Genomic DNA, 12,290 nt, shown 5'->3' on the forward strand with positions numbered 1-12,290 from the left:
AAGGACTAAAATCTTTAAATTTTGAACACAAACCTTCTCTTTCAGCACACTGAGCTTCTGTGTAAGGTCAGCAACCTCCATCTTCAAGTCAGAGCACTGTTTCTCTGAGCTACTGCATTTCTTTGAAACTTCGGTGAGCTGAGAAAAGAGAAAAAAAAAACTTTTAACTGACCATATTTGCTCACTGAATTACTGCCTGTGGTGGGTCTTTACAGAACACAAAACAGAGCCAGAGGTCTTACAGTGTTCTCTGTCTGAAGAAGCTTCTCAGACACATCTTTGTACTGGATCTCTTTGTTGCTCAAAGATTCTCTGAGGCTGCTGATGAGCTCAAGTTTCTCGGAGGTCTTGGCCAGAGTATTTTCCTTCTCAATGAGTGAGCTTTCAAGGCACTCTTGTGTGTCGCTTAGTCTACAAACATTAAAGAAATTAGGAGGGAAAGGTAAGTTATAAATTTTAAATTCTTCAAAAGTATCACTTCAAATTATTTTTATTTGCAATTGAAGCCAAACTGTCTCAAAAACATGTGTCAATCTATGTGTCACTAGATCATTTGAATTTGAATTACAGATAACAATTGTCTTTTGTTGTGAATTAAATATCAGCATACCCTTTAAGTTGTTCATTGAGACTGGTAACCAGTAATTGATGTTTCTCTGCATCTCTGCTCTGCTGACTTCGGACAGTGGCAAGCTGGCTCTGAAGTCTCTCTGACTCATTCTGTAGTGGCAGAGAAGGAGAGATCAATGTGGGAAAATTAAACTGAAAGAAATGGAAAAAGTGTTTCTCACTGCAAACAGAGATGAAAGATGCCCGTTTATTATTGGATTTTTCACAATCTATCTCTTTAAAATGGCCTTTTATGTGCTCCATTTATGATGATTACACAACTGAAGTACAATTCACCACACCCAGTGATTTTGCCACATAACAATGCACTTGCTTAAAACATTACTTACAGTGCAAACAAAATATGTTTGATTTAAGATTAAACAAGCACACCAAACCATTAGCTTTCACCGCCAGAGGTGCTCTCTCTAGCGCACACAGACACAAACACACCTGAGAGACCCAATATGGCCGCCCATCTTCATCTACATCAAACGTCACCTGTGTTAGAAGGGTTTGTTACAAAATCCTAGTCCTCCAGGAGGGAACATGCAATTCACTGAATCATCAACATCTTGCAATGCAAACCATCCACAAATTTAGGGAAACCAAGCGAATGCAAACAAATTGAAAAGGAAAATTAAAAAAAGGGCTGGGGGCATGTGTGAGAGTGTGTGCTTATAACAGTAATTTACACAGTGTGCCTGTATAAGATTACTAAGATACTTAAGTAGGACATATACTGGTTTGATTCATTCTGCAGTGGTGAGAGCAGTGTGTGAGGTTGGAGGAGACTCACCTGTAAAGCCTCGATGCGGGCTTGCAGCTGCAGTCGATCCTCCAGATCACCACAGCGCTCCTCCAAGCCCAGGATCTGCTCCTGCAGCTGGTTCCGCTCTAGCTCCAGTTCCTCAACTAGGGACCGCAAGCCATCTGCAGGACCAAGAGTGATTGTTAGGAACTGAGCATGTAAAGAGGCAATATAAGGGAATTCATGAATGCCTGTGATCATATCAGTTTCATGGGGTCAGCTGAAAAAAACAAAGACCCATGTGTAAATCTGTACTTTCGGTTGGCTTAGAAATGTGCACACAGTTGACAAACTGCTCGCGGATTCATAATCTATGCCCTTGGATTACACATCAAAGCACATGAATTTACCAATGAAATCCAAGGGCACAGTTTACAAATCCGTGGGCACAAATTTGAAATTGGCGGGAGCAGATTATGAATCCGAGAGCACGGTTTAAAAACTGTGCACACAGATTTCTAAACTGAGAGCACAGATTTATGAATGGGTGTTTTTTTTTTTTTTTTTTCTCAGCTCTATAGCTTTATCAGCACAGCAGCTTATTTGTTACTGTAATGATGCAACTGGGAAAAGTGTAGGTGAAAAGCTTAGGAACAGGCATAACACTGAATTAGGGATGTACAAAACTGACTAGCTGTCTGAGCGATTCATCGACTGGTCGGTCAAAATCTTAATAATTAATGGGCATGACTTATACATTTTTTAGACACAGTGCTGAGCTATTATTTTTTAAATTCATAGAGAAAAAGGCGCAAGACAAATGTAAATTGTAACTGTGCGCTTATGCTGAATACTGACCTGCAGTTTTTGTCTTGTGTGTTAACATATTTTATAGGAATGAAGGAACTTGGCCAATTGTTATATTTATTTCAGCAGCTACAAAAAACATCTATAAGTCAAGTCAATTAATCAGCTGTTGACCGACTAATCGATAAAGTCAGATATTCTGGTTTCTATGCTGAATAGCGCAGATATTCACTGCTATAAAGTCTAACTGAACTAATTCAGCGCAGGGTATGAAATGCATCCCAAGCCTTAAGGATTAGAAGAAACAAGCAACCAAAAAACACATCAAACAATTTATGTTCACAATGCCCTGCCATAATTTCCATTCAAAACGTTTTTTGGTCTGTTGTTTTGTTTGTGTAGATTAGATCATTCTTGTTGTATTTTTTGGTTTTATGAACAGCTGTATCTTACAAGGCAAAAATTGTCATTGCATAGGGAGAGGTGGGAGGAAAGCAAGAAAATGATATGGGGCATGCAAACAACAACAAAAAAAAACAACCACTTACCACAAATGGGACCTTTTCACCTACATTTATGAGCTCACAAGAGTTCAGTGCATTCAAGACGGACAAAACCCAACAAAGACAAACACTAGGCAGCTCAACCAGCATGCACATATCCAAACATAATACTTAAAACTTAATAAAACTGCAAACCAACCGAATGGATCCATATGACTGTTTGGCAGACTGTTTGGTGGATCAATTGTCTCAGATTCTTACTTTTTTAATTAAATTGGGAAAGAGCTTAATTTAGCTTGCTACATGAAAGTGTGTTGCAACAGATGAGTCTCAAAAGTAGAAACAAGGGTGAGCTAATCCGAGCTGCAATGCACAATTTCAAATGTTTGATTAAAATAAAAAAGGACAAAAAACAACCAACAGTCACAATCCCACACTTAACAAAAGAAGCAGTGGAGTGTTAAATTGAAAACAACAAAATGTTAACCCAAAGACAACTTAAAATTCCCAAAGTAGTGCGTGGATGACCATGTGCATGCTAGTGCAAACTGTCTAGCTGGTCTCACACCTGTGTCAGGAGTACTGTACTCGGGCCACCAACCTCCCATGTTCTCCCCCTCCATCGGGGTAGTGCTCTCTGAGGCGCTGCGAGGATCCTGGAACGATGGCTGCCCATCAAATTCAAAGTCCTCCTGTAAGTGCGATAAATTTGTCAGGCAAGTTATACAGTGCTAAAAAAAAAGTGTTAAAAAGTGAAACTAATCTGTGCTTTGTGGAGACTCTTTGGGATGCAATGATATGCGCCGAATACCAACTTGTGCAGACCACTACTGTTTAAAAGAAGAAACCTCTCCCTCCCATTTCTAAAAATTCATAACTTGGCAGAATTCATGAAGTGAGTGAGCACAGCAACTGAGAGTACTGTTGCCCCTACACCGAAAAGGCCAGTCAGAAACAGAATATGATGAGAAACGTTACAAAACAAATCATGGTTTCGATCAGCTATTAGCCTGCAGGCACAGAGCTTCGCACAGTTTGCCCTTGGCTGGACTCTGGCTGGCCTTACCAAGAGTTTGCATACAAAGCTCCAGCTGCTCTCGATACCATCTAGTGGTCAGATGAAATCACATAATGCAAGTTTAAAGAGTGACTCGACACCAGATTTACATTTCTGCTGCACTGCCCCTAGGGGCTGAATCTCTCAGGCATGTTGCACTTGTGGCCACACCCAATCAGTGATGAGGCAGCAGGTACTTTGTGAGTCACAGCAGCTAAAAATACCTGCTGCCCCATCACTGATTGGGTGTGGCCACAAGGATACAAGGATACAAGGAAGTTTATTTGTCATTATACAACAGGTTGTATAGTGAAATTAAAATGTGGTTAAAAGTGCAACATGCCTGAAAGTTTAAACCACTAGCGGGAAGTGCAGCAAGTGTTTTCTGCCTCATGATTTACTGTGTTCGAACCCATGCTGGAGGAACCACAGCACAACCACATTAATACCAGCCAGTCCACTTACCTGCAGGTTGCGCTGGGAAGGAGCAGCTGGCTTCTTGGCCCTGTGTTGGCTGAGCCCCCGCGCCTGGGCCAGCTCCTCCTCCAACTCCTGCTGCCGGCTGGCCAGCGCTGGATCGGAGCAGCCAGGAAAGAACCAGTCATCCTCAATCAGTTTTGTGCCACAGGGGAAGGGGAAGGTTGGGGTTGGGATCATAGATGTATTTATGGGTGGGGCAGGGGACGCATCAAAATGGATTTCAACAAGTGGGGCGAAATGAAGGAAGAGGAGGTTTGGAAAGAGAATGACAGAGTTGGAGAAAAGGAGTGAAGAGATATGTGGTGGTGGTGGTGGTTGTGGTGAAAAGAAGGGGCAGAAAGGACTCTCAACACTACAAACTTTGCAGTAGTCAAATGGTTCACTCAACAGGGGAGAGAGAGAAGACAGATTGTGAGAAGAAGAGGGCGAGACAGTAGCAGAAAGAGAGCAACAGGAATGGAGAAAAAGAGAGAGGGAGGCACTTCAAACTGCAGATATTTGTGCAGCCCTGTGTGTACATGTGAGGATGCTTTTGTGTATCGTTTGTGTGTGGGCAAGAATTTCAAAAAGCAGCATTATGGTCAGAGCCATGCACACCTAATTTGCATTGCAAGGTGAAAACAGGATGCATTCAAACACGTGGGGGACAGGGAGTAAAAGTATCTGTGGGAGGGGGGGCCCATTTTCATGACTCAAACTCATCTTTTGAGCAACAGTTTCACCAATTTTCTTCAAAGCAGTGACTGGACAGACAGTCGTTTAGTCTGAGACAGGTACAGATTTGAAGAGAAACCCATGTGCTTTTAATTTTATTTGGATTTTCAGGCATGTAGCAGCAAAGGGTGCAAGCAGGGCAATGCCGAATTGATAAAGCAACAGCAAGATGAACTTGTCATGTTCCCATCTGTTTTGTGATAACAGGCAGACAGTGACGTATAGGAGAGGGAGGAAGGGGTAGCTCAAAGCAAAAAGTGGGGCAGGAAAGGAAAGGATTTCAGTCAGTTAGGCTAGTCTGCAGTGGTCAATGTGGGTGAGATCAATACAAGCAAGCTGTGCAAGCAGGGCTGGGCTTTATTGTGAATTTCCCAGTTTGGGATCAATAAAGTATACCTATCTATCTATCTATCTATCTATCTATCCAGAAGGACTTAACATATACTACCAGTATTATTAAAACAGTACGAAATCAACACCATTTAAAAGATGAAACGTGACTGGCAAATATAAAGATAGCATGGTTATGTAGAATGAGGTAGTATGTAGCAGAACAGAGCCAATTCTGAAAAGATTACTCTTTACTTCTATAACATACACTTGAAGCAAGAACTGCTCACCTACATTGACCACAACAGTGAGAAGGAAATAGAGGGAGTGAGATCAGGAGAGATGTGAGTTGCATTTCATCAGCCAAAATACTTGCTTCAGCTCTAATGTTTGCGAGGTAGAACCTCTCTGGCTTCCAGTGGTGCTTTTTTGTGTGTGGCTGTGAATGCCACTTGAGATAGTGGAAGCAACACAGTCATGCAGTCGAGTTGTGTAACATCAGAAACCAGCAAGTATAGAACCAGGCACAGACATCTAAAGCTGCATATTTCAACCTTTGATAAAGCAAGATCAGCTGAATGCTTTCATTTGATATTCATCTGTTCCACTACGACACAGGTGGCCAGAATATTGATCAGATATGGGCATTTTCAAGTTTTTTCCCCCTCAAAGCAAATGGTGACTTCAGGTAAATAAAATCACAGTCAAAATTAAGCCTTTGTCTTGGAAGTGACAAAGCTTTCAAGTGCACCTTGTAAACTGAGTAATGGCCTGAAGTGCTAATACAACAGCTACAGCTAATTTGTGCTGAGCAGCAAAATGACAAGAAATTAATTCTTGATTAAAGTAGGCCACATACCTGATATGCATTTAAATTAATTTACCAAGAGTTGTTGTATATAGTCAACAATTCTGACATCCTTTTCTAGCAATATAACTGAACTCTAGGCTAGATGGCAGCTATTTTCTCTTTAACATTAAGGGGACTACTTACATGTAAAATGAAAATGCACAGTAGTACTAATGATTTAGGCTACACACAATACACACTCACAAGAGCTTTCATGCTCTCGTCCCCATAACAATCACATTTAGGCAACGAATGTTTCCCAGATGGTACATACACTTTGTTGGGTTGTCCACATACACTAAACTGGTGATTGTACTATTTCTAACAGTATTGAAAGCAAGGATATAAGCTCACTGTCTGAGGTTAGGCAACAGCTATTGAGGAGTGAATGAAAACTACATCAGTTAGCCTAATAAGAATGTAAATGAAAAAAACAATTGCAACCATAACCTGAACCTGGTTCTTGTGAAGGAAAACCAAAATAACCAAATGTTCTGGGACAAGACAGGAATACAAGAATAACATGTTATTTGAGAAGGACACACATTTCTGGAAGCTGTTTTCATTTCTCTGAGTGGATTTGGCTGCGTACGGCCAACTCACTTAAGTAAAAATGTATCTGATTTAGCACTCATCCTCTCCAAAAGCGACACATTTATAGCTTCTCCTTTTCATTGACCCTGCACATACAACTCAGTTTCTACTGAGCTGACCGTGCCACTGACGCCAATCAAAATCAACAGTGAAACACTGTAAAGAGATTGTATTTGAGGGCCTAATACTCTTCATCTACTCTTGAAAAAAAATATATCTGAAAGTCAAAAATCTATTTCATGGTTGTTTGGTTAATCAAGAATTTGACTACTTGTGCTCACAATACTCATCTCTCATAACATACTCTGAACACCACAACTTTAGTTTCACACTAGTTCAATTAATGGGCCAAATGTGATTTCTTATCTTTTTGGCTTAAAAAGTTCATTGGTCAAAACAAACCTCTGCTGAGGTAACTCTTGCCCCACTAACAGATCATACAACACGTGAATTATATGAGCATTATCAGCAACTGAAAGTGAAGCTGTATTTAAGAGGCAAAACATCCTGCTTTTACACAAGTGAGATTATTACTTTGTGGGTAAAGGTCAGTAACGACATATTCAATTTTAATCAAACTAGGTATATACTCTCTAAGTAGTCAGGCTGACTAGTTTGAGGGGGTGACAGGTTAGTCCTCTTCCCAGGATTAGTACAAATATATCTGTCCCACCACCAACAACAGACGACAATGTTATCTGAATAAATTGGATTTGGATATTACTCCAAAATACTAGCTTTAGTTTGAAATCAAAGGAAGGTAAGAAGGGACTGTAAGACAGAAAAAAACAGGAGGGGGGAGGAAATGGACAGAATGGAACATCAAAACCAGAAGGGGGAAGACGGGAGAGACAAAATGGCAGGCTCCAACTGTACTGCCTGTAGTTTCCCTGAGCAAAAGTAATTCAGGGAAACTGCTGACAGTACAGTGAACAAGACCTGCACCGGGTGTTGGGAGGAGCCTGCATGCACAAAACTGATGGGAAACTGTTCTGTGTGGCTGCCCCCATCCCTGGAGCAGGGGCTGGATAGGGGGAGTGGGGGGCTGAGGTCCAGGAGATGGGAGGCAGCACAGGGCCGATCAAACGCTCCCCACAGACAACGGTGGACGAAGTGAGAATGGGGTGAAATTAACAAAACAAAAAATAACAACAAGTAATCGTCATGCTTAGTCAAACAACAGAGGACATGGCAAATAATAAAAAAATGTCTCCATCTTACAGAAATAAAATATAACTGATTGCAACTGAAGCCTTATTTATAGGGGGATTTAGAAAAAAATAAAAGAAAGGAAATTCAATTCATTGCCATTAATGATGATATCTTGGTTCATAAATGACAAACTATGAAAGGTTTGAATATAGTAAACAAAAAGCAAACAAAACAAACCGGAGAACTAGGTGAAATTAGCAGAAACTAGGTATTGTTAAGTAGGCCTGCCTGTCCACTGGGATGGGAAGAAATGTGGAATAAAACTGTTTCTTTGTAAGACAGATGTGAAATTCAACTTGACTCCCTTCTTCCAAAGTCTTGACCATTTGTGTGTGCAGGGATAGCTTGGTCAATTTTTTTTTTTTTTTTTAAGTTCAATTCTGGACCAGACAAAATCAACAAGGGTGACGGTTTTCTCTCTCATTTGGTCTGTTTGTCATTTAAATGTTTGTGTCACCCTCTAGTGGTGGCCTTACCCTCTCTCTCCTCCTCCATGTGAGTCATGCGGAGGGCCATGGCAGCCTTCTCCTCCCTGGCTCGGTCCCTGGCGCTCACCGCCTCAGCAACCATCTCCTGCCACTCCAGCACCTGGCTCTGGGTGTCGTCAGCGCTGCCTGACTCACTCGCCTGTGACCAGAGGGAGGGGAAGGGGCACAGAAAAACAAAAAAATGAGCTTTTTTTTTGTTAGTGCAGGTCTTCCTTCCATGTCTCAGTGTACAGCCTTTACAGTATTTACAGGCCAATGACAAGTAATCAGCACATGGTATTAATACAGCACAATGCTGCTAATAAATAAACTAATTTCAACAAGTGTACATTAAAAAAGCGGCATTTTTTATTAAGTACTTTAACCCCTGACCTGAGAGGCGGCTCTCTTGGTGACCTGCTCCAGGTCAGCTAGCAGTGTCCTCTGTTGCTCCTCATACACCACCAGCTTGGCCTCCAGTAAATCTAGCAGTACACAAGATACACAAATACATTCATTTGGGTCCAAAGCTTCCAGATATACAATCACAAAAACATCATTAACATAACACTGTCCATTTCAATGCAAAAAAATACATGGCTCATTAAGATTTATGTAGAAAACTACACACAAAGTTCAAATGTAGCAGCAACCTAAAGCTAGCTGATGATGTGCTGCATAACACCTAGTCCAGACTTGGGAGTGGGAGTTTACTTATTTTGTGCCCTATTACCATGTTTTACCAAACAGAAATCAGCATCTATCTTTGTGGGTAACATTAATTACTTGAATTTAAAATCTCTGCAGTTTCCACCCATGCATCCTTTTTTGTTCAGGGCCTTGTAATTTGTTCTGGAAAGATAACAGAGGAGGATGCTTTTCTATCGTCTCTTCATCCGTGCCTGCTCTACCTAATATGAACAACATTCAAGTTCAATGCAGTTTCCAGCCAATAAAAGAGTGTGTTCACTTAGAAACAGGTGTAAGACTTTGGAAGTTTGAGTAGCAGCTTCGCATGTTCTGCTGTGGTACCGTTTTTGCCTTTGAGCTCTTCATATTGCTCCAGTTTCCAGAGGCTCTCCTCTCTTTCCTCCTCCAGCTCAATGATGCGGCTCCGCAGGGCTGTCAGGTCAGGGGGCGCAGCTCCAGCCTGAGGACACAAGATGGACGTTTTTAAAATGAGTCTAAAGGCCCATTTTTACCTTGCCAACCCATGTACAGTAGCTCTTTCCTGCATTGTGATTTTTACACTTTGACTGTGGACAACATCTTGAGTGTGGACCTGCAGACTGCTGGCTCTACAGAGGAATTCAAGATCAAATGTTAATTCCTGTAGCACCTTTTGAATCAGTCATATGGCTGAATGGTAGATCAGGTCTTACCACAGTTACATATCCATGCATGCTAATTTAAAAACCACAGACTGTAAATTAATGACTGTAATAATAAATAAATGTTCATGAATACCTGAAAATGCCACATTCATTGTGTTAACACAGTAACTGAATATTATGATTTGTGGATATAAGCTTGAATGAGCTTGGCTTACTAAGTGCCACTGCAGTGTGTTTCATTGACAACTTTATTTTATTTTATTTTTAGATCATTTTCACATGCTATCTAGGGAAGAATGATAAAGCCCACGGGCAAGTGTGGCATATATGTACACCGTAATTGCACTGTAACACTGCAGCTATTGTACTGTGTGCAAATACAACACCATTAGAACTGATTATGTAGCTTATCACATACAGTGCACCGGCTGAATGCAAATAAGCTGATTTCTTAGTAAAAGAGCTTCAGCATACTCCTGTGAGGTGTGCAACTGAAGGAAAGTTTTCTCTTTCATTTAGAGTGAGAAATATCCTGCCAAGCATCTGAGTCATCCATCTTTTTTTATTTGCTGACCTGAGTGAAAGCCGACCTGGAAGATAAAATGTGCATCCCACAACAGTTACTTACTACAAAGTCCATCTTACCTGACTTTTCTTCAGTTCCTCCTCGAGCTGTCTGATTCGTGATTTGGACCAGGCTTTCATTTTCAGGAATTTGGCCTCTGACTTGCTAGCCTCCTCCATTTTTTGCTTTGCTTGAGCTGCGCACACAGAGAAAGTTAGGTCTGAGGAAATATCACAGGACACAGAGAAAAAAATCTAACAATTCTAACTCCATAATACTGAATTTTATCATTGCAATAAAAGGCTGGCAATATTTTAACTTCCTTTCTGTTCTGCTGGATAACAACGGACAAGCATAAACTAATCTCAGTATCACTTGTGCAATGAAGGCTCTGAATTGATACCACATTAGGATTAGTAGCCAACATGTCACTAACTAAACAGATGTCTTAATCAAAGATAGGCATGTGTATGCGTAGAGTTTGAGCTGTTTCACCACCCTACACTCCTCTCACATGCTCTGGTTAACTCATTCACTAAAGTTAGCCCAAAGACCCATCCCTGGTGCCAACAACTAATCGATAAAGTTCACTACCAACAGATTTTATAGATTTTTATTAAATTTGTTGGTTGGTTTTTGCAGGCTTAGACAGGACAACAACCAACCTTCCAGCTCAACCAGCCTTTGGATGGAAGCTGAATCAGTGGGCATGTTTCCACTTCCTGAGGCCTGCTGGTTGGCAGGAGGTGTTACTGTGGCCCTCCTCAGCTCCTCCAGCTGCCCCAGGAGATCCTGCTGCGTCTGAGCCATCTGTGCCTGATGCTGCTCAGTTATTCGCTGCACCTCCGCCTGCTGCTTCTCCATCAGGTCACGAAGCTGCGCCCGCATCACATGTTTCTCTGCCTCCAGCTTGGACTCCAGGCTCTCTCGCTCCACCTGTAGCCGGCGCAGCCGCTCCATGAGCTCCTGTGGGAAGTGCAGGAGACGGAGAGAGCCAGGGAATTTGACAGACTGAAAGGAAGATTGATACTGGAAGCAAAACGTGTCATCTGACTTGATATTTGTTAAAGATTAACGACCGAGTATAATCTATTTAGGTCTCACTAAGTGCTGAGCATAAACTAAAGATGCACAAAGAGGACAGGGATCATTAAGATGAGGACAGGAATGGGATAATGTATTCCCTGACCTTTATCTGCTGATCTCTGCCATCCACCTCTCCCTGGAGAACGTCAATGACCTGGTTTTTACCCAGAAGTACCTCCTCTTTCTCATGCAGCTTCTGTTTCAGAGCCTTCAGTAGCTGAGGAGAAAAAGAAAACATATGTACTTAACTTTTATACTGTATAACACCAGCAACTCAATCAAGTTTCTATATTTATCTATGTTGCACTGCCATAGTAACACTGTCACACAAATCCAATGATCCTAATTATTATTATATGTCATGTGTGATAAAAATGTTCAATGCTAAACTGATGTGCACTGCACTAAATTGACTGTAGTAAGGTAATCTTACGAGTTAATATGAATGATGATAATTCTGCCCTGCTGCCAGACAGACAGACTAACAGGAGAAAATAAAACCATATAAACTCCTCGGCTGGGATGTTTAAAGCAGTGCTGAAACAATAAGCCACTTAATCGATTAGTCAGTTGAGAGAAAATTAACTGTTGATAATTTTGAGGACTGTTTTAGTCCTATATCAAGTATAAATCCCAAACAACAAGCTGTTCCTACCTGCTCTAAGTCAGCACTGGCATCAGATTTTGCAGCCAGCTTGAAAAGCTCCTGTTCGTGCATCTGGTTGACCTCCATCAGCTGGTTATCCTTCTGGATGATTATGTCTTTGAATGTCTGGATCTAAAAACAAACAGGATAAGCATTTTATGTATATAAAACAAAAGAAGGCTATGCAGTCTGTGTTCAGTAACATGCATACTAAGAAACTATGTAGACAATATATTAAATAATTTTCGTCAACTTTTTCTGTCCACATGCATTTTGAAACAAAGT

General features: G+C 41.1%; 1 protein-coding gene across 5 annotated transcripts in view; it reads right to left on the minus strand.

The window, feature by feature from the left end:
• LOC115379973 (COP1-interactive protein 1) overlaps positions 1-12,290 on the minus strand; it is a 42,527-nt gene that overhangs the window by 20,856 nt on the left and 9,381 nt on the right. For 3 of the 5 annotated variants that reach the window (XM_030081005.1, XM_030080981.1, XM_030080973.1), the window contains exons 8-21: positions 12,015-12,137; positions 11,463-11,576; positions 10,939-11,239; positions 10,354-10,469; positions 9,407-9,524; positions 8,768-8,859; positions 8,384-8,534; positions 4,193-4,299; positions 3,239-3,362; positions 1,409-1,542; positions 1,063-1,110; positions 611-720; positions 243-411; positions 34-138 (exon numbers count right to left, since the gene is read on the minus strand). In XM_030081005.1, the coding sequence (XP_029936865.1) occupies positions 34-138; positions 243-411; positions 611-720; positions 1,063-1,110; positions 1,409-1,542; positions 3,239-3,362; positions 4,193-4,299; positions 8,384-8,534; positions 8,768-8,859; positions 9,407-9,524; positions 10,354-10,469; positions 10,939-11,239; positions 11,463-11,576; positions 12,015-12,137 (1,812 nt within the window). The remainder of the gene's footprint in view (positions 1-33; positions 139-242; positions 412-610; positions 721-1,062; positions 1,111-1,408; positions 1,543-3,238; positions 3,363-4,192; positions 4,300-8,383; positions 8,535-8,767; positions 8,860-9,406; positions 9,525-10,353; positions 10,470-10,938; positions 11,240-11,462; positions 11,577-12,014; positions 12,138-12,290) is intronic. The other 2 variants (XM_030080989.1, XM_030080998.1) reach the window with 2 other exon arrangements.

The sequence above is a fragment of the Myripristis murdjan genome, chromosome 3 (genome assembly GCF_902150065.1).
Source record: "Myripristis murdjan chromosome 3, fMyrMur1.1, whole genome shotgun sequence".
NCBI classification, from domain to species: domain Eukaryota; kingdom Metazoa; phylum Chordata; class Actinopteri; order Holocentriformes; family Holocentridae; genus Myripristis; species Myripristis murdjan.